Source organism: Hemiscyllium ocellatum, chromosome 12 (genome assembly GCF_020745735.1).
Source record: "Hemiscyllium ocellatum isolate sHemOce1 chromosome 12, sHemOce1.pat.X.cur, whole genome shotgun sequence".
NCBI classification, from domain to species: Eukaryota; Metazoa; Chordata; class Chondrichthyes; order Orectolobiformes; family Hemiscylliidae; genus Hemiscyllium; species Hemiscyllium ocellatum.
The window spans coordinates 80466377-80489519 of NC_083412.1; the positions used below are offsets into that span (position 1 = coordinate 80466377).

At 42.1% G+C, this 23143-nt stretch overlaps 1 protein-coding gene across 5 annotated transcripts in view; it reads left to right on the top strand.

The window, feature by feature from the left end:
* Positions 1–23143, top strand: part of dop1b (DOP1 leucine zipper like protein B) — a 143056-nt gene that overhangs the window by 43279 nt on the left and 76634 nt on the right. For all 5 annotated transcript variants that reach the window (XM_060833767.1, XM_060833771.1, XM_060833769.1 and 2 more), the window contains exons 3-12: positions 1747–1928; positions 3237–3407; positions 7261–7450; positions 8261–8359; positions 11461–11584; positions 13453–13562; positions 14853–14967; positions 17203–17317; positions 17706–17825; positions 22139–22247. In XM_060833767.1, coding sequence (XP_060689750.1) covers positions 1747–1928; positions 3237–3407; positions 7261–7450; positions 8261–8359; positions 11461–11584; positions 13453–13562; positions 14853–14967; positions 17203–17317; positions 17706–17825; positions 22139–22247 — 1335 coding nt within the window. The remainder of the gene's footprint in view (positions 1–1746; positions 1929–3236; positions 3408–7260; positions 7451–8260; positions 8360–11460; positions 11585–13452; positions 13563–14852; positions 14968–17202; positions 17318–17705; positions 17826–22138; positions 22248–23143) is intronic.

Genomic DNA, 23143 nt, shown 5'->3' on the forward strand with positions numbered 1-23143 from the left:
ATATAGTGTTAAAATATCCAGAATGAGAATTAAATGTATCTTCACCATACTACCCTTTTATAGTCCTTTCTTTTTCTACTGAGTTTGTGCCAATGGACTTCAGAACACAAGGCCTATCCTCTGCGCTGGACTCACCTCTAGGCCTCGCTTGCTTCTCCACTCCCAGCCACTCCGGCTCTCAACTTGCCCCCTTCCCCACTCCAGCCTGCAACTGTCACGCTCTTCCTGTGACTCGCCTCTTTAGTTTAGAAAGTTAAAAGTTGGGGAGGAAGTGAGGGAAGAAAATCTACTGCAAGGAGGAGAAAAGGAAGGTACTAATATATTGGTAATGGGGCATTTCAGTGTGGAGCTGGACTTGGGAAATTGGTTTGGATCCTTGAAAAAATGAATTCTGAGAATGCCAATGAGATGGTTCTCTTTATTTGGAGCAGCTTGTGGCAGAGCCCACTAGGGGATAGGCAATTTTGGATTTGGTGATGTGTAATGAGGCAGACTTGATTAGGGAGCTTAAGGTGAAAGAACACCTTGGGAGCAGTGACCATAATATGAAAGAATTCAGCCTGCACTTTGAGGGGGAGAAGATTGAGTCAAGACAGGAGGGTAGAGCTGGCCAGAGTTGATTGGAAGGGAGCCTAGCAGGGAAGATGGTAGAACAGTATTGGCAGGAGTTTCTGGGAGTAATGAGGGAAACAGAGCAAAAATTCACCTTAATTAAGAAAATACATATTAAGGGAAGATGAGATGACCATGGCTGTCAAGAGAAGTCAGGCACAGCATAATAGATCATTGGGAAACCAAAGGGTTGTGAAGCCTTGTGAAGGTTGGACTGAATCTGTACTTTATCAGTTTTCACAGTGGATGACACCAGCTGGATACCAAATTTTTAAAGAGTCAGGGAGCAGAGGCCAATGTAGTAGCCATCGTGAGGGAGAAGGTGCTGGGGTAGCTGAAAGGTCTGAACATGCATGAACCACTGGAGCAATCAAGTTCCAATCAAGTCAGGCTAACCAGCCTATAATTTCCTGCCCTCAGTCCTTGGTAAAATTAGAGTCTTACCTTTTTCAAACCTTTCCAAATATAATGAACAAGTTAGACGGAGCATCAGTGGCCGTAATCTATTCTGATTCATTGAAGGCTTTTGACTACATGCCACACAGGAGACTGCTAAATAAAATAAGAGCTCATGGTGTTGGGGCAGATACTGGCATGATTAGAGGATTGGCAGAGAGTATGGATAAGGGGTCTCTTTCAGGATGGTAGCCAGTGAATTCCACAAGGATCAGTGTTGGAGCGCACCTATCTCATAGAAACTTGGAAACTGAGAGCCCTGGATGGAGTGCTTGTGAGGATGATGTTTCCACTGATAGGAGAGATGAGGACCTGAGGGCACAGCTTCAGAATGAGGGAATGACACTTCAGACCTTAGATGAGGAATTTCTTTAGGCAGAGGGTGGTTTAGTCTGTAGAACTCATTGCCACAGAATGTCATGGAGACTAGATGATTGACTCTATTTAAGACCGAGGTTCTGGATGGGGAGAAAGTAGGAGAATAGGGTTGTGAAACATATCAACCGCGATTGAATGGCAGAGCAGACTTGATGGGCTGAATGGCTACCTCCTGCCCATATATCTCACGGTCTTGTATGAGCTGTTGACCTGTAGTTTGCATTTGTGATCCAGTAATTTGCTCTTGAGAGAAAAAAAAGCAGTTTTAAGTGTTGCCTTTTTAATCTTCTTTTTCTGCAGGCACTCCAGAGCAATTTGAAGTATTCCCTCCTGCCAAAAAGGCTGATCATTGGCAAAAGGCTAGCTCAATGCTTACATCCAGCACTTCCCATTGGTGTCCACCTGAAAGCGCTAGAAACCTATGAAGTTATATTTAAAATAATTGGAACCAAATGGCTGGCAAAGGACTTATTCTTTTACAGGTGCAGTGACTAAGGACTTGTATGGAATGGAGTGGTTTTTAAAAATTCAGTTCATTTATAATCTATTCAGCAGATTGTTGGTTGAACATTTATTAAGTATTGATGTTTAACACTGATGCTCTCTGTAGATTATAGGAATAGAAATTTTATTTACACTTGTTATTAATCATCCCATTCCACAACATCTCTAAGTGTTTCTCAGGGTAGTGACCTTGGCCGAACCAGCTTAACTGCCTCATTAATGACCTTCCCTCCACCATAAAATTGGAAGTGGGGATACGCGTTGCTGATTGCGCAACGTTCACTCTTCAGAATTCCACTGAATCAGTTCTGAGGAAGGGTCCCTGGACCTGAAATGATACCTCTGATTTCCCTCCACAGATGCTGCCAGACCTGCTGAGTATTTTTCCAGCAATTTCTGTTTTGTTTCCAAGAATCTAACTATATCCCTTTGACATTTGATGACATTCACATCACTGAATCCCCCACTAGCATGGGGGGATTACCATTGACAAGAAACTGAATGAACGAAATCTAAGTGCTGTAGTTAGAATGGTCGGCCAAGGCTAGGAATCCTGTGGAGAACAACTCTCTCCTGACTCCCCAGTGCCTGCTTGTCATCTACAGGATACAAGTCAGGAGAATAATGAAACACTTTTTTTTTGCACTGGACTAGATGAGTGTAGTTTGACACCAGTCAGGACAAAGCAGTGCACTTGATTGGTACCCCATCCACCACATTGAACATTCATTCCCTTCTGGAGCCATGCACATTGGTAGCAGCATGTACCATCTACAAGAGGCACCGCAGCTACTCATCAAAGTTCTTTGGACAGGATCTTCCAAACCCATGACCTCTGCTGCCCTTGTCCTTCTTGCTAATATATCCAAGAGGTTGCCAAATCGAAAAGCTCCCCTTAAAGCCACATACTATCCTGATCGAAGAGACTGTGATATAATTCCACTGTCACCAGGTCAAAATCTGGAACTCCCAGTAGCACTGTCAGCGTTATAAGGAACAATTCAGTGAGTGCAGTGGTTCAAAAAGACAACTCGCTACTATCCTGCTCCGGATGATTAGACATGGCTAATTAATGCTGGCCCAGCCGGCGATTCTGATGGTCCCTGAGCAAAAACAAACAACTTTGTAAACACAATGCTTTATCAGCATGTTATTTTGTGAACACAGAGCACTGTACGTACAGAATGTATTTCTACCAGATGTTTATTCCTTTTCTGTGTTTATTCATTGTTAAACTTCGCTGAGCTATTCATCACTGATGTTAATTATGTTTTTGTTCTTTGTAGCTCGGGCCTGTTTCCCTTGCTAGGCAATGCAGCTATGTCTGTGAAACCAGTGTTACTTGGGCTGTATGAGAAATACTACCTCCCATTACACAAGTCCTTGAATCCCAGCCTGCAAGCATTCATCACAGGGCTGCTACCAGGGCTGGAGGAGGGATCAGAGATTTATGAGAGGTAACGCTGGTGAACTGTTGATGAAATCCAATTTTGATCACATTTTATTTCTTGCTTCTGGGAAAGGATTATATTGGCTTGAGCTGCCATTCAACTTTATGCATTGGATTTCAAAAAAATAGTTGGCTAGTGATGCACAGATTTTGCCGGAACAACATTTTCACCCGGTTATACCACAATTGACTAGATACATATGTTCTGATTGGATTAACTTTTAATAATAAAAATGCAGCCACTTCCATTTTGAATGTGTTCAAACTGTTATCAAGTAGCTCTTCAGTTGGTTCATTGTATCAGTCGACTGTGAAATGAGTTCAAGCATTCTTGCCCAGTTTCCTAACAACAAGCTGAGGGAGCACAGCATGAGGCTACACTTGACCCAGTTGGATTATGGATTGGATGGAGGCAGTGAGGATGGTTTGAGAGAAATGGACAACACTCAGCAGTGTAATGTTTTCCAAATATCACCATAGTCTACCATGTGCCAATGGTCAGCATTTACAGGATGGTAGCTGTGTTTTGGGCACAACATTGATAGTCCTTACCCATGCCATCTTGTGATCTACATCTTGCATACCTCCAGCCTGCAGTGTAAGTCTTCACACTTCTTTGGATTTGCTGCCCAGGGAGAGCATGAGGAAATTTAGAGGTTGGCAGTTAAATGAGAAAAGCCAGTGACGGCAGCTTTTACTGTCTGCCACTGTTGGTAGGTGAGGGGCACCATTCACTAATTAATGACATTGTGTGGTTTATTTTCATTCTACTTGTAGCTGGAAAATCATAGCCTTCTTCCACTCTGCAGGGATTCTATTTGGCTCATCAAGTCCACACAAACCACCCCCTATAATCCTGCATTCTTCATTGCAGCAAGCCTGCACATCCTGAACACGTTTGGGTAATTTAGCATGGCCAATCCACCTAACCTGCTCATCTTTGTGACTGTGGGAGGAAACCGGAGAAACCCACACAGACACAAACTCCACAGTCATCCAAGGCTGGAATCGAACCTGGGTCATTTGGTGCTGTGAGGTAGCAACGGTAACCACTGAGCTATTGTGTCACCCTATGGCTCTGTTCTTTCCTGATCACTCCTTCTCTAAGACCAAATAAAGATGAGAAGTAATCAGTCATTTAAATAAAAATTAGGAACTTCAGTGCCAAGAGCAAAATACTGTAATGATGGACCCCTGAAAAAAAACCAAGCATTTTGAATATTCAGTGAGTCAGGCCACCTCTTTGGACTGGGAGGAAGTATCATTGAAACTTCGAGAATATTCAGAGGTCTGGGTAGAGTGGACGTGGAGAAGATGTTTCCAATAGCAGAAGAGACTAGGACTTAGAATCTTGGTATAATTTGAGCACAGATAAATGCATAGCAGAAAATTGTTTCAAAAGTTTGGACTTGCTTGAGCAAGTTCATCACTATTCTTGAGTTAGACGATGATGTCCAGCTGCTAAGTAAGTACACTACCGTTTACTAACTATGATTTGGAGATGCCGGTGTTGGACTGGGGTGTACAAAAGTTAAAAATCACATAACACCAGGTTATAGTCCAACAGGTTTAATTGGAAGCACACTAGCTTTCGGAGTGATGCTCCTTCATCAGGTGACAGTGGAGGGCTCGATCGTAACACAGAATGTAACAATTCTGTGTTACGATCGAGCCCTCCATTATCACCTGATGAAGGAGCGTCGCTCCGAAAGCTAGTGTGTTTCCAATTAAACCTGTTGGACTATAAACTGGTGTTGTGATTTTTAACTATTTACAAACTATCGAGTAAAAAATGAGGTCTGCAGATGCTGGAGATCACAGCTGCAAATGTGTTGCTGGTCAAAGCACAGCAGGCCAGGCAGCATCTCAGGAACAGAGAATTCGACGTTTCGAGCATAAGCCCTTCATCAGGAATGATGAAGGGCTTATGCTCGAAACGTCGAAGATTCCTGATGAAGGGCTTATGCTCGAAACGTCGAATTCTCTGTTCCTGAGATGCTGCCTGGCCTGCTGTGCTTTGACCAGCAACACATTTGCAGCTATTTACAAACTATGTTGACTGCCATATGACCGATCCAACTACTGGGAAAAACCAGTGTGTGTAAAACTGGGAAGTATTCCAATTTCCAAATTTTTATTTACTATCCAGCCTCCTTAGGGTGACATCTAGTAACTCCTCAGGTCGTATTTCTTAAATGTGTTCCTGTGGGTTTCATGTAGGTCCTCTCTGTGATATCCAGTTTCTCTCAAGTAATGTCACGAAACAAAGGAATGGACCCTTCATCCAGTTTCCCTGTTCATTATCTCATTAGAATTGTTGTCAAACAAAACTGGTTCAATTCCCCACACAGCCAGATGCAGAGCCAGCCCTGTGCAGTGAGTCATGTGACATTGATCACTGATCATTGATGCAGGGTCAGGGTACAATGAGCTAGAAGGATCAATGAAAATATCTAGTCCCTGTACCGATGGCTGAGTTGATAGTAATTTAACTTCATAGCTCTGGGAACACTGATACTTGATTGTGATGCTGCACCATATTTTATTATGAGGGATGTGGATAGGAAGGCACTTCTTCCATTAGCAGAGGGGTCAATAACCAAAGAGATAGGCTCCCATCTCTTAGATTAGGTCGAAGAGGAGAGTTGCGATTTTACTTTCGCCTACTGGTGGCAGGAATCTGAGATCACTGTCTGAAAATGTGGCTAAATCAGGAACTCTCTCAATGTTTAATCAGCATTCTGATATTCGCCTTACACTCCCACTTCCTTCATAGCTATTATAAACTCAGACAGCACAGAAACAGGCCGTTTGGCCCAACTCGTAATGCTGACCAGGTTTCCTCAATGGAACTAGTCCCACTCTGTGTTTGTGCTATATACCTCTAAACCTTTCCTATCCATGTACCTGTCCAAATGACTCCCACATTTTGTAATTGTACTCCTCTCTCCCACTTCCTCTGGAAGCTCGTTCCATACACTCACCACCCTCTGTATGAAAACGTTGCCTCTCGGGTCCCTTTTAAATCTTTTCCCCCCTCACCTTAAACTGATGCCCTCTAGTTTTGGACCCCCTTAGCTATTCACCTTAGCTATGTCCATCATAATTTTATAAACCTCTCAAAGGTCACCCTGGAGCCTTCTATGCTCGAGGGGGAGAAAAGTTCCAGTCTATCCAGCTTCTCCTTGTAACTCAAACTTTCCAGTCTTGGTAACATCCTTAAATCTTTCTTGCCCCCTTTCTAGTTTAATAACATCATTCCTATACCGGGGAGACCAGAATTGTACAGTTTTCCAAATGTGGCCTTAACACTGTCTTGTACTTTCGCAACATGACGTCCCAACACCTATTCTCCATGTATTGACCAATGAAGGCGAATGTGCAAAATGCTGCCTTCACCACCCTGTCTACCTGTGACACCACTTTAAAGAAGCTGTGTTCCTGAGCCCCAAGGTCTCTTTGTTCATTAAAACTCCTCAAGGCCTTACCATTTAACTGTATAAGTCTTGCCCTGGTTTGCCTTGCCAAAATGCAACACCTTGGATTTATCTGAATTAAACTCCCATTGGTCACTCCTCCGCCCACTGAGCTCCGAAATGCGGTCAGCTCTTTATTGACTGTTCAGAGATGATGGGCTGAGTGACCACATATATTGAGGTTCGATGGTGAAAATTGTGGAGACTTTGTCAGCTGTCCTTCCTGCCTGATATAGCCATCTTGAAATATAAAGTTAGAATGTAAATATAAAAATATGAAATATAAAGTCACTGCCTTGGGATCAGAGTGGCATTGATATTTTAATTTGTTGAAGTTGCCTGTTTTCAGCAGATTGTTTTCCTCTTTCTTTTTTCTCTCTGAAGAACGGACATCTTGCTTCAGAAGTTAATGCTGGTGGTCGGCCAGGAGGTTTTCTATGGAGCCCTGTGGGGCAGTGTCATAATCAGCCCTTCTATACGTCTCCCGGCCTCGCTGTTTGTTGTCAATCATATTAATCGATCTTTGAGCAGGAGAGAGCAGAAGTACATGTTTGGCAAAGACCCTCACCTTGCGGTAAGTCTGCAGCTGCAGTCTAGCTCTTGGGGATTTTTTTTCCTGGTTTTGACTCACTGGCTTCTTTTGGCTGTGCCTTCCTCAAGAGGAAAGGTATCTGAGTGGGCTCAGTTGAAGTTAACTAGAATTGGCACCAACCAATAATGCTGAGGCAGGGATAGCTATATCAACACTGCACCCAACTGGAAATTAATGGAACAAAATCTGGGCAGCTATTGTAGAGGTGATTGGATTCTGAAGACAAAAATCAACCTCTGGGCCTGTGCTGACTTTTAGCTTCTAAAGGGTACAGTCCCAATTATAAGCAATGCCTACCTGTATGAAATTAATGATCTCTAAAAAGACATTGAGAAAGCATGACAATGGCACCCTCTCCATGCCAAAGACTAAGTTCAGTTGTATCCTTGCGTGACTGTGTGTCTGTGTGGAGTTTGTACCTTTTCCCTGTGTCTGCATGGGTTTCCTCCAGGTTTCTTGGTTCTGTCCCACAGTGCTAAGATGTGCAGGCTTGGTGGATTGGTCATGGGAGATAGAGAGTTACAGGGATAATGTGGATGGGATGCTCTTCGGATGATTGGTGTGGACTCGATGGACCAAATAGCCTGCTTCCATGTTGTAGGGATTCTACAATCCTGCGACAAGTGTAGCGGTAGTAAAAATAGTGTTGTGAGTGACCTTGGGCATGACCTATTAACTGCTCCTCTCTGTATTGAGCATTTCCAGCATTTTGTTCCTATTTCAGATTTCCAGCATTTGCAGTACCTGGCCTTTTGTGTTGAGAATTCACTCTCGTTTATATTTGTTTTCTAGGTAAAAGCATTGTGTGCCTCAGTGCAAGATTCTAATGTCCTTGTACAGCGCAACACTTTAGAAATTCTCTTCTACTTTTTCCCTTTCTGCTCGTGCATGGTGAGTATTTAGCATTTTTATTTTTAAATCTGTTAAATGCTCATTGCAGTTGTTAGCTGGGATTTTTTCCCAAGAACTCTAAAGCAGAATAATTTACAAGCTACAGGTGCTATGCTTCACAAGAGAAGTGATTTTGGCAACTTCATGATGCTGTGGAATGCAATCTACTACACCAATAATATTAGCTGGTGGTAAATGGTTGATAACATCAGTAGTATATTGGAGTGAGAATTGGCTAATAGATAGGAAGCATTGAGTGGGAATAAAGGGTTACTTTTCTCGTTGACAATCTGTAACCAGTGGGATCGGTGGAAGTGCAACTTCGAAAAAGGGCTACAGGGAAAGGACAGGAAAGTAGACTTGAAGATTGTCGGTTCAGCCATGATCCTACATGGAGGAGCAGGCACAACAGGTTGAATTGCCTACTCCTGCCACTATTTTTTATGTTACAAACTCAAATTTCCCATTCTGAAATGCTACTTCAGAAATGTGCCTGTAATATCGGTTGACTATAGAGTCATAGAGAGGTACAGCATGGAAACAGACCCTTCGGTCCAACCCATCCATGCCGACCAGATATCCCAACTCAATCTAGTCCCACCTGCCAGCGCCCAGCCCATATCCCTCCAAACCCTTCCTTTTCATATACCCATCCAAATGCCTCTTAAATGTTGCAATTGTACCAGCCTCCACCACATCCTCTGGCAGCTGATTCCATGCATGTACCACCCTCTGCGTGAAAAAGTTGCCCCTTTTCACCCTAAACCTATGCCCTCTAGTTCTGGACTCCCCGACCCCAGGGAAAAGACTTTGTCTATTTATCCTATCCATGCCCCTCCTAATTTTGTAAACCTCTATAAGGTCACCTCTCAGCCTCCGATGCTCCAGGGAAAACAGCCCCAGCCTATTCAGCCTCTCCCTATAGCTCAGATCCTCCAACCCTGGCAACATCCTTGTAAATCTTTTCTGAACCCTTTCAAGTTCACAACATCTTTCCGATAGGAAGGAGACCAGAATTGCACGCAATATTCCAACAGTGGCCTAACCAATGTCCTGTACAGCTGCAACATGACCTCCCAAGTCCTGTACTCAATACTCTGACCAATAAAGGAAAGCATACCAAACGCCACCTTCACTAGGAGAAAGTGAGGACTGCAGATGCTGGAGATCAGCTGAAAAATGTGTTGCTGAAAAAGCGCAGCAGGTCAGGCAGCATCCAAGGATCAGGAGAATCGACATTTCGGGCATGAGCTCTTCTTCAGGAAATTGAAGAAGGGTTTATGCCCGAAACGTCGATTCTCCTGCTCCTTGGATGCTGTCTGACCTGCTGTGCTTTTCCAGCATTACATTTTTCAGCACCTTCTTCGCTATCCTATCTACCTGCGACTCCACTTTCAAGGAACTATGAACTTGCATTCAAAGGTCTCTTTGTTCAGCAACACTCCATAGGACCTTAGCATTAAGTGGATAAGTCCTGTGAAGATTTGTTTTCCCAAAATGCAGCACCTCCTATTTATCTGAATTAAACTCCATCTGCCACTTCTCAGCCCATTGGCCCATCTGGTCAAGATCCTGTTGTCATCTGAGGTAACCCTCTTCGCTGTTCACTACACTTCCAATTTTGGTGTCATCTGCAAACTTACTAACTGTACCTCTTATGCTCGCGTCCAAATCATTTATGTAAATGACAATCCTATATAATGTTGTCCACTCGACCCTGAAACCTGAATTTAAATATAGATGAACTTTATGCCTAAGTATTTGATGACCATAATGCTGGGTGACGACTTGGCTAGTGAATTTGTGGAATTGCCTAGTATGTAGGCCCATCAAAACACATTGCATTCTTACTTTCTTAGACATATAATGGACACAAAATAACAGCAAGTTTGCTTAGGTGGTTTGATATAATTTCTAAATTGCATGTGTCTAAAACATTTGGGTTTTGGGGTATCGCCATGGAGATAGTTTTAGATATCAGCCTGTTCAGGCAACTTATGACACACCTTTTGAGGCAGATGGGATTTGAACTCTAGCCTTCTGACTACTACTTCCCTATAAGAACCCCCTTAAAGTTAGATTTATGTTCTCCTCAACAGGCAAAGATTTTACAATTAGTAACCTTTGGGCTAAAATATAAATTGCTGTGAATATCATATTTGCTTTTCTTAAAATGAGCATTAACAAGCCTGATTTTCGAGTGCAGTGCTGCGCTGACAAAGGTAACATCTCGGATGAGAAATGAAATGAGCTCCATCTGCCTACAGGATTGGATGTGAAAGACCCCATGCCATTATTCTGAGGAATAACAATGAATCTATTCTTGGTAGTCTGCCCAATATTCATCCCTCAAACAGCATTTTAAAGAGTTATGATAATGTTGTGGGGTTTTGCGGAGTGTTAATTGATAGCTGTGTTACAACGCTTGAAATAGTGTCTCCTGTTCAAGTCCCAAAATGCTTCATTGGCTGTAATGAATTTGGAGACAGCTGGTAGTCTTGAAAAGTGCTAGATAAATGTGAGTCTTTGAATTGAAAAATTCCTTGAAGGCAAATCTTGACAATTGCTGTTTGCACAATCGACTGAGGCAAGCAATCACTTTATGGTGTAAGAATTTGTGGTTCTTGTTCCAACGTGGATTTGATGCTCCCTTGTCCGGAGTGCAACCTTTCAGATGAGCTCTCTAAACCGAGGCTCTGGTGCTTGTTCAGATGGGCATAAAACATCCTGGAGCACTCTCGCCAACATTCCTCTGTTAACCAATCAAAACAAAAATCATTTGGTGATTCCTTGAATTCAACCACTTAAGGCTTGTGGGATTAATTTAGTACAGATTAGTTGCAGATCTGCTTAATTTCTGAAGGATTATTTGTGAATTAGGAAGCACTTTAGAATGTTCAGAGGGTAAAATGTGCTGTCTAAGTTCAGCTCACTTGTTTGTAATCAACGATAACATTTTTAAGAGCCTCATAATTATGAATAACAATGTTTTGCAAATACCACAATAAAGTGGTTTCTGCTTAAGAATTATCTGACTAACACTCAGCATTTTTTTTTATACAGACATTTGAAATTGATGGTTATGTTTCTTTTTCTGCAAGGATCCCAATACTTCTGTCATCCCAATGGCGAGGAGAGACATGGTGTGTGTTCTGTCTGCTGCACTCCACACTGTACTGAGAAGAGACATGTCCTTGAACAGGCGTCTCTATGCGTGGCTCTTGGGTATGTTTGCTGACAAAAAGAAACTTGAAAGTTAAATCCAGGCTTTATGTGTTGGGTTACCTGGGTCTCCAGATTCATAATTCAGTGATAATACCGCAAGACCATCACCCAGTTAAGTGGCCATTAAGTACTATGATTGCTAAGTTGTTTCTTCTGACCAGTCAAGTCAAAGAATAACATTAGAAAAGTCTTAAAAGCAAGAAAGATGTATGAGCTCTTGGCTACATTCCAAAGTACCGAATTTGTCCCATAGCCCTGAGTTTGGTTATCCAACCATCCTGGGGCCTGACAATAGACAATAGGTGCAGGAGTAGGCCATTCTGCCCTTCGAGCCTGCACCACCATTCAATCTGATCATGGCTGACTGTTTGTTTGTTTATTCTTGTTAAATGTATGGGTTTCTGGAAAGGTCAATGATTTCCAACTGTGTATTCCAATCATTTCCACTTTTGTTTATTTAGACAGAGGTTTCTGAGCTTCGTGATGACATCAAGGTTATAGGATTTATCAGTGTGTTATAAAACGTGGAGGTCGGTTACCTCTGTTGGCTGGAAGCCTGGTTTGCAATTTAGAGTGAAGCCAATAATGTGGGTTTAATTAGTGCATTGGCTGAGGTAACCATGAAGGACTCCCTTCTTTCAGCCTGTTATGAGGCAACCCACAGGTTAAATTACCACCAGTTGCGTTTCTTAGTTTCTCCTTTTTCTTTTTCCCGCTTTCTTTCTCTTTTTTTTTCCCCTTTCCCTTTTTTTCTCTCTTTTCCTTTTTTCTTTCTCTCCCTTTTTTTCTTTATTTCTCTTCCTTCTCCACTCACTCTCTTTGCCCTATGGTCTAGGAGGACTTTGGCAACTTTACTGGATTAGAGAGGGCATTAAAAGGAATGTGTTGCATGAGGAAGATAGGACCTTTACACTGAGCTAGTGGACAATCCCACTGGAAAGGGATTAGCTGACTAGCTGAGCTGCTGCACTCAGCCACTTACGCTGGAGGCAGGTTTCCCAGACTTTGAGACTCAAAATGCATCAACTGGAATTGCAGGACAGAGGTGAGATAACAATGTTGGAAAAATGATCAACTTCTGATCCCTGCTTTTATGGTACATCTGGCTGCAAGACTGTGTTGTCGAGGAATGTACAACAGACCTTTAGTTCCTTATCTGATGAGGAAAAATTGGAGAAGTTTTGATTTGCACAGAGATTGTACTCTTGTAATATCAGTTGGATGATTCAGGGAAACATTGTGTGGAAAGTTTACATGCAATTAAAACCCAAAGGGAAGATTTAAGTTAGTGCTTCACAGGTCGGACATTCTGGTGGAAATAGAATACTGAGAGTCAAAAAGTGTGGTGCTGGAAAAACACAGCAGATCAGGCAGCATCCAAGGAGCAGCAGTATTGACATTTCGGGCATAAGCTCTTCTTCAGAAATACTGGGAAGATGAGGGAATACATGTGGGTGGTGGGGTGGATCTTAAGAACATAGTTTAAGATTTCCTGTCTGTTTTTCTTTTATACTAATAATTCAGTAAATTGTGCATTCATCTGAAAATTCCCCTATTAACTACAAGATCATGCTTAATTGGTATTTAGCTTTTATTTGTCAAGCAATTTATCACTTAATCTGAATTTTAGATTGGTTCACATGTACATACTATCAACACCAGATATTTTTGGAATGCAAGTTTCTAAATGCTTCCATGTACTTTTTCACAAACAGTTATGTGGCTATTCGGTGTATTCATGCTGATAAAGAATGTTTTCCATATATATCTGTAATTCTGATCAGACAATTTTAAGCAATGATTTAATTCTCCATGCCTACGTGTGTTCTGTTGGCATTAATAATAATGGCTCATGGTGATCCTTTCAGGGACCGATATCAAAGGAGGCCACATGACTGCAGATACAGACCCCTCCACTTCCCCTGAAGATTGTGCCAAGGCTTATTTTGAGAAACATTCCAAGGACCTGCTAGTTCGAGTAAGTATAGTTTGAGAAATATCATTCTTCGTGAGATACTGTCAAATTTGAATTCACGCTTCATCTGCACAAAGTTATTTGGTAAGCCATGTAGTTAAATTTTGTTTTCATAGAATCCCTATAGGGTGGAAACAGGCCCTTCAGCCCAACAAGTCCACACTAACCCTCTGTAGAGTATCCCACCCAGACCCATTCCATTACCCTGTTACTCTGTTTATCCTGACTAATGCACCTAACCTATACATCCCTGAACACTATGGGCAACTTAACATGGCTAGTTCACCTAATCTGTGCATCTTTGGATTGTGGGAGGAAACTGGGGCACCCAGAAGAAACCCATGCAGACACGGGGAGAATATGCAAACTCCACGCATACAGTCACCCGAGGCGGGAATCGAACCCCGGGTCACTGGCGCTGTGAGGCAGCAGTGCTAATCACTGAGCCACCGTGCTGATTTTGCTGAGCTATAACAAATTTACCAGCAATTCTTCAACAGAAATGTTAGATTTGTACTTTCATAATTCCATGTCCAATTTTTTTTTGGGCTAATAGTGTTTTCACAGCCATAATGTAATATACACAGATGTGTGGAGCAATCTTCACAGCATGTATGTTCTGTGGGCATACAGCATTTTTTTTCTCTATACTTTCATGGGATGAGTGTGTTCCTGGCAAGGCCAGCATTTGTTGCCTATCCTTAATTACCTTGAACTGAGTGACTCTCTACTGCTTTCAGAAAAGCCAATCACATTGCTGTGTTTAGTCATGTATCAGCCAGATGGATGAGGATGATAGATTTCTTCTCCTGAAGATATTTGTGAGCCAGCAGGGTTTTCACAATGATCACTGGTAGTTGTCTTGGTCACTATTGATGAGATGAACCTTATTTTCCATTTTAATTATTGAATTTAAATTCCACCAGGTACTGTGGTTGGATTTGATTTCATGTCCGTGGACCATTGCTCTCTGCCTCTGGATTACCATCTTCCCTTATACCTCAGGGAAATATAGATGTAACCTTGCAGCAAAAAGGGAGGTAGTGACATTTGAGTGAGTGTCTCACTTTATTGTGAAGCAAGTGATAAAGACATAGTTACCCCTCATTGATACCAATGAAGGTGAAATGCATATATCTATCTTTTCCACATTCAAGGTTTTGGGTGTGGTTTAATTGGAGTTCTTCAAGAACTGTAAATTTAGTTAGTCAGCATTGTTACATTCCTCTGGAAAATATATTATGCAGGAAGAAGTGTTTGTTGTCCTCAGAAGCAGTCTGCTTTTGTCTCCAGGCATTGATAAGAACATTGCATCAAGTGAACCCTGAGCCAGATCAGGAACATGGACCGCAAGCACATCAGAAGCCCTTTCGTATTTTGATAAGTCTGCTTGATAAACCCGAATTAGGTAAGTTAGCAAGTGATTTACATGTGTATACATGCGTTTGAAGAATGCTCCTGTTAAATCATAGAATCCTGACAGTGTGGAAGCAGACCATTTAGTTAATCAGGTCTGCACTGACTTTCTGAAGCACATTCCACCCAGACCCACTCTCTTACCCTATCGTACGGCATTTCCCATGGTCAACCTGCACGTCTTTGGACTGTGGGAGGAAATCAACACAGACAGAGGGAGATCATGCAAACTCTGCGCAAACCAGAGTGGAATCGAACTTGGGTCCCTGGCAATGTGAGGCAGCAATGCTAACCACTCATCCACCATGCTGTCCATTGTCAAATGTATTTTTCTAAATTTAGGAATTGATCTGTAATAAATGAAATTAAAATAAATTTGGGTTTCAATTTTTGAAACTCTATAATGGATCATTTGACCTCAGAATCTCCACTGGAGGTGGAGATAATTTATCACACCAGAAAGAAATGATGACTTTCACAGTGAGTTTGAGGTGGTTCACATCAATGGGTTGCAAGTAGGCAATTGAAGGAGTGATCTACTCTCTCATCAACAGAATGGAAAAAGACTGAGTGTCTAACAACTCTTTAGGCTCTTTCAAGCCTCCTAGCGTCCTTTGGGGAAAGAGCCGAGCCAGTTCAGTGGCACCAATAAAGAAGGAAGGGAGATCTGCAACATAGCTAGAAAAGCAATCTTCATAGAGTGGTCTGTAGCTTGAGGGGTTGATGCATTATATTCCAGTGTAAACAGATGGCCTATGTTGCTTTGCCTTCCAGCTCGAGAGTGGCAGACTGGCTGAGTGATTAGCCCTGTTGCAATATACTGTTATGGACCTGGTGGTGTAGTAGAGTCTAGGCTGGAGGGCATAGGTTTAGGGTGAAAGGGTAAACATATAAAAGGGACCTAAAGGGCAACCTTTTTATTCAGAGGGTGGTGCGTGTATGGAATGAGCTGCCAGAGGAAGTGGTGGAGGTTTGTATAATTGCAACATTTGAAAGGCATCTGGATGGGTATATGAATAGGAAAGGTTTAGAGAGATATGGGCCAAGTGCTGGCAAATGGGACTAGATTAATTTAGGATATCTGGTCAGCGTGGGCGGGTTGGACCCAAGGGTCTGTTTGTGTTGTATGTCTCTATGACTCTAAGTAGAATTTGTTAATCTACATAAATCACAATTTCTTGTGTTAAATGTAAACTGGGATATTTCGAGCAAATATTTTCGGAAATTCCAGGCTGAATAGTATCAAAAGTAACCCAATTGCCAAATGGATAATGGTGGAAAATGTGCGTGGTAATATTGAACATATTTTGGATGAAAAGGAAGGAGGACAGCAATTGGAGTGGCAATGTTGTACAGTACTTTGCAGTTCAACTGCAATGATTAAGGGGTGCAGGGACAGAGGGATCTGGGTGTACATGTGCTCTTTGTCATTGAAGATGGTAGGACGGCGATAGAGAGCAGTTAATAAAGTATAACAGCTTCCTGGGCAAGGAGATTATGTTGAAATTAAGCTGGAGCTTTGTTAGGCTTCAGCTGAAGAATTGTGTGTAGCTCTGGGATGCCACTTTATGAAACATGTGAGCACATTGGATTGATTGCAGAAGAGATCAACCAGAATGATTCCAGGAATGAGAAACTTCAGTGATGAAGGTAGACTAAAGAAATTAGGACTGTTCTCCTTGGGCAGTTAAGAGGAGATCCGATACAAGTTTTCAAAGCCTGAGTAGGCTTTAAGAAGCATATGAGGAGACACTTGCCCAGTTCATAAAGATCAAAAATGAGAAGGCCTAGTTTTAAAGTAATTTCGATACACGATGTGAGAAAAAATATTTTCACATGGAGTTGGGGTTGGGTTTGGAAAAGCACAGTAGCCCTGTGGTGAAGGCAGGTTTAACTGAGGCATTAAAGAGGGGATTGGATGATTATTTGTTTGCCTTTGCATGTTCATTAAATATAATGGGGTGGGAAAATGCAGGAGAATGTGTCTGCACGAGGCATCTGACTCGCACAGTGGGCCAAGTGGCAGCCACTTGCACTACTATATTTCTGAGATTAGGAGAAGATGATGTTTGTTCTTTGAGAGATATGTGATGAAGTTTCCCCCTAGGTTGCACTTGCAAAGGGGAGAAAGGACTGTTGGGATGAACACATCTCCACCCTTGTTGATTTGTATTCCAACGTGATGAGAGCAGATGGTTAGTCACAGTACTTATCGTGTCTTTTCTAGGCCCTCAAGTCATTGGTGATTTGTTGCTTGAAGTTGTTCGAGCTTTCTACTCCATTTGCAAAGAGATGCTTGATTCTGATCTCCAGTCAAGCCAGAATGAAAGTCTACTTATCAGGTATAGAAATGTCTGCTAGCATGAGTACATAAACTTCCAAAATAAAACTGGGATTGAAATGATACTATGTTTTTTTTATTGTATCAGCTTGTGCCAGTGTGACTCTCTCTCTAATTTTCAAACTGCATCCTGTATTGATGTTTTGCATTTATTTCAATTTGCACGCAATATTTCAAAGTGGCCTAACCAATGTCTTTCACGATCATGCTGTTCTCTCTTTCACTCATCTTTGAAACTGTACTGACAAGCTTAACACATTTTAAAATATTCCCAGTCACTCTCAACTTGTCTCTTTTTCATTCCCCTGAAGAAGTTCCTGGCATTTCCATCAATTGATTCTGTAAGCCTATCAGAGTCGTGATATAATTATTTAATTTTCCTTCCTTAGCAAAATGAAAGAAAATAAAAATGCTTCAGAAGTAATAAAGACGGCGAATGTACTGATCAGCTCACTGAGCACGGACTATCTGTGGGATTATTTAACAAGGCTTTTTGAAGACTGCATCAGGTAATGTCATGGAGTACACTGTTCATGAGCCTAATATTGGCTTTGTATTTATGTGGTCCCTTTGTCTCATTCTGATTTTGCTGTTAGGTTTACCAGGAGATGGATGGTGGAGGGCCCTAGTTTATATGTGAATCAATGCCTACGTATATAAAATATCTTTTTTGAAGACTCCCCATGATTGTATACCCACGTAACCTGTCTTTTGCCATCTGAAGACCCTCTGTCTTCTGCTCAATATGGCCAGTGATTGCTATCCATTTACCAAAGTACTGTCTCTTGCTGACTCTGACCCTTCAGAACTTTGTGCTTTTTGGTTCTGAACATAGGACAACATAGGACAGGACAGCTCAGGGACAGGCCCTTTGGCCCACCATGGCTGGGCAACCACAATGCCATTCTAAACTAACCCCATCTACCTGCATGTGGTCTTTCTCCCTCTATTCCCTGTTCATGTATCCATTCATAGGAAGCAGAAAGTTGGAATAAATGGGTCCTTTTCAGAGTGGCAGGCAGTGACAGTGGGATACCGCAGGGTTCAGTACTAAGACCCCAGCTATTTACAATGACCATTAACAATTTGGACAAAAGGGATTGAATGCAATATCTTCACATTTGCAGATGACAGTAAGCTGGGTGGCAGTGTGTACTGTGAGGACGATATTATGAGGCTGCAGGGAGACTTGGACAGACTGATGGAGTGAGCAAATACTTGGCAAATGCAATACAATGTGGATAAATGTGAGGTTATCCACATCGGTCACAAAAAAACAGGAAGGCAGATTATTACCTGAATGGTGGTAGTTTAGGAAAAATTGAGATGCAACGAGACCAGGATGTCATGGTGGAACAGTCACTGAAGGCTGGCATGTAGGTGGTGAGGAAAGCTAATGACGTGCTCTTGTTCATAGCGAGAGGATCTGAGTATCGGAGTAGGGACATATTTTTGCAGTTATACAGGGCCTTGGTGAGGCCACACCCTGTTTACTGTGTGCAGTTTTGGTCTCCTTGTCTGAGGAAGGACATTCTTGCTATTTAGGGAGTACAGTGAAGGGTCACCAGACTGATTCCTGGGACGGGAGGACTAACATATGAGGAAAGACTGGATTGACTGAACCGATACTCACGGGAATTTAGAAGAATGAGGGGGAGGGGATCTTTATAGAAACTTCAGAGAAATTTGCCCATTAAAGTAGAGACCACACAAACCAGATCGCGTGAAGTTGACATGCTGTTTATTACAAGCAATATCACTGGAAGAGAAATCTACCAGGCTGACACAGAACTGACGGTCTGAACAGGTAGATCAGAATTTTTCTTCCCAGAGCTGAGGATGAGACCAGTTTTTATTATAATGCTGTACAATGAGGCTAATTAGAAATGGGGAAAATGCAACATATTTGGAAATGGAGTAATCTAATTACAATGATGTTAATTGGAAAATAGTTATTGGAGGAATGTCATGATTCTCTACACAAAGTAACATTCTGACAGTATTCTTGGCTCCAGAGCTTCCATTCCTCTTCGCAGGTAGATGTTAATGGCTCCTCTGAAGTGATGAGGTGCTTCCATTGTCTTGTCCTGGGAACGATGCTTTTGCTGCTGTCTTTCTGTCTGACCAGTTCTTTGTGTGGCTTTGGTATTGCTGGGTTGAGAAACCGCCCTCAGGGCTTTGGGATAGCCATGGTGCTCTGTCATTGTAAATGGGAGCTTGAGGTGTATTCCCTTGTCTGCGAGTACTGTCTAGTTTTGCTTGTCAGCCTGCTTGGTCCCTTGCTGGGGCATTCTGGGTGTGTTAGTACAGTTTGGCCAATTTTGTTTTTTGTGGGCCTATTATGGGTTGGCAGGGTGGCAGATCTTTTCCCACAGAAACTGGACAGGTTAGATGTGGGAAGAATGTTACTGATGTTGGGGAAATCCATAACTAAGGGTCATAGTCTAAGAATAAGGGGTAAGCCATTCAGGACTAAATGAGGAAGAATGTCTTCACTCTGTAAGAGGGTGGGTGTATGTGAGTGTAAAGGGGTTTAAGTTGATGAGAGGGTGTGTGTGGGAGTATATGAGAGTCTGTCTGTGTCTGTGTATAGGGATCACCTGTAGTGTAACGTGAATCTAAGGTCCTGGTTGAGGCCATACTTATGGGTACCAAACTTGGCTATCCGTCTCTGCTCGGCCAGCTTTTGTTGTTGCCTGTCCTGAAGTCTGCCTCGGAGGACGGTCACCCGAAGTTCCAAGGTCAAATGTCCTGGACCGCTGAAGTGGTTCTCCGACTGGGAGGGAATACTGTCTGTTGATTCACACCCACGTGTACACATACACACAAATTTGTGGGGTGAATTTGTACTTGCAGAATTACATTTTACTTTGCTCAAAAACTGCACTGCATAAATCCATGTAAGATTCTGTAAATCTGTTTTTAGATTAGAATCAGTCTGACCATTGTGGCACAGCCAGCCTCACAGGAGTTAACACCTTCAATATCTTATCTGGGCCGACATGACACCAATTGTTAAAGTGCACTTGAGAATGTAGCTTTTAAAAAAACGTTTTCCAATTACTTACCAAAGAACTGAAACCAACACGTTCATTCTAAAAGATGAGATTTAACAAACAATCCGGGTCTTTTTCAATATATGATTTCAGATATATCACACTGTAAATGTTTGCTATAAGTTCTGTGTCTTACAATCTTACTCTCCACAATCACCTGATGAAAGAGCAGCGCTCCCAAAGCTAGTGCTTCCAAATATACCTGTTGGACTATAACCTGGTGTGTGATTTTAACTTTGTACACCCCAGTCCACCACTGGCGTCTCCAAATTTTGGAAAGAAAAACAATTGGAGTGTGCATGGGATCTGGTCAGTAAGCTTCAAAATTCAGCACAGTGTTGGGTTGGCTGGGGGACAGGCAATGGAATCAGTGGCAAGAAGCCAATTGGGCTAATGTAGGGATTGAATAATAGAACCCCTACAGTCTGGAAGCAGGAAATTTTGGCCTACTGAGTCCCACTGATCCTCCAAACAGCATCCAGCACGAGACCCAGCCCCTCCCTATTCCTGTGTTTCCTATGGCTAATTGTACCTAGCCTGGACACTTTAGCATGGCCAATCCACCTACCCTGCACGTCTTTGGTCTGTGGGAACAAACCTACGCAGGCAGTCATCCAAGGCTGGAATCAAAGCTGGGTCCTTGGTGCTGTGAGGCAGCAATGCTATGCAGAGTCACCACACAGGCCACTGGAGGATGAATACATAGGCGATTTATGGTATAGAGGAGATCTTTCAGGCAGATGAAGCTAATGTTTACTAGCTGAAAATGAGTTTCGTCTCACTCTACAGTTTTAGATCTGTAGCCAAATAGTTGACAGCACTTTGTGCATATCCACATCATGTAACTTGTTATATAGATGCATTGAAATTTTGCAGCATTAGGGAATGCTGTAGAGCATTAGAAATACTGAAGTGACATGGCTTGTTTGTGTGCATTGCTTACAGCTGGTGTGTACTGTGACACTAGTGATAATGCCATTGGAATAATAATGCAGAATCTCCAGTTCATGGTGACATTTGAATTCAATAAAAGGCAAATCTGGAATAAAGAGTTGGTCTCTTGATGACCATGTTGATTGTTGTCAACCTAACCCTAACCCTAACCCTAGGGTGTTGAGCTAGAAAAGCACAGCAGGTCAGGCAGCATCCGAGAAGCAGGAGAATCTGCATTTTGGGCATAAGCCCTTCATCAGGAATAGATTCTCCTGCTCTTTCGGTGCTGCCTGATCTGAGCTTTTCCAGCACCACACTCTACTCTGATCTCTAGCATCTGCCGTCCTTGCTTTCTCCTAACTCTCTAACCCGGTTCATTTAATTTCCTTTTTTTTTGAGAGAAGGAAATCTGCCATCCTTGTCTGGTCTGACCTGTGGTTGCCTCTTTATTGCCCTCTGGGGTAATTAGGAAAGGGCAGCAAATCCTGGCCAAGCCAGCAATGCCCACATTATGTGCATGAATAAATTTGCCTTTGTTTCTCTTTAAGTATTTGATTTCTGTGTTTCATTTGTTGGGCAGATCTTCCTGATTGCCTGTGTTGTAAAATGCCAAAACAAAAGTTGGATTTGTGAAGTGTTGAAACTTCAGAAGCCTGCTATTTTCTGATGATTTTTAATAGATTTTAAAAAAAACCCTGACATAGCAATAACTGCTAACTCTTGACTGTGTGATGAAGCTGTGTGATAAGCTGTTTGAAACTCCTGTCTATAAAATAGTGTGTCATTTGTTGAAGTTATGCACAAAATCGTGAATGATGTTCTGTGATTTACAGGAACAGATCTCGACCAGTAAATCATATGGTGGATGACTGTCCAAGTTCTCCTCCAAATGTTCAAGAGCTCTGCTGTCTGGTAGTGTTCCTCTTGGAAGTCATTCCACTGGTAAAACAGTATTATCTACTCAATGTTTTCTCAGTGTTCAAAGATTTGACTTGAAATCTTCAAGTTATTCCCTTAGTTTGTTTTCTTTCTTCATGTTTTCCATGTTGTACTAATCGGTCTGTGATGTAATTTGAGTTTTTGGAAAGTATTTCGGATTTTCATGATATCTGGATGTACCAAAGTGCTTTAAAGTCAGAAAAATGCATTTTAAGTTTGTTGAATTGGAGATCGTATGACAGTCAACCACTCAGACCATCCATTAGTCTAGTGTTACTGCCACTTGTCATGGCCTCCTTAAATATTGGCCAGCACAACTAGGGCTCTACAGCTGATGCAATCATGTATGCCGCATGATCATAACCAGATGTTCTGGAATATGCTGCCTGTAAAGTTTAAGGAATCTATTAATGTTTTTCGAGGAAAATGAATTAAAATTCAGAGCTATGAGTGAAAACAGTGTGTGAAACTAATTGACATGCTTTGAACAAGCCATAAAAAACACGCACATTAAGGAACAGGAGTAAGCCATTTGGCCCTTTTGAGACCGCTCCACCATTTTGTGAAGTTTGAAACATGGAATATAGAAACAGCAGTCAGCCATTTGATCCTCCAACCCTGTTCCACCATTCATGATCATTAGCTGACCTGATTTGAGCCTTCAATTCCTCTTTTTCTGTCTGCTTCCACTCCCCGCGCCCCACCTCCAGATCAGAATCCTTTCGTCTTTGTCGATAAACTAAGCAAGCTGTCAAACCCTGCTTTGAGCACATTCAATGACCCAGCCTTCTTAGCTCTCTGGAAGAGAACTGCATAGACTAAGAACAGTCAAAAAGAACAATCACTTTTTGTTATCATTGTTTCTTTATCTCTGTTTAAAAGTTAGGGATCTCCTATTT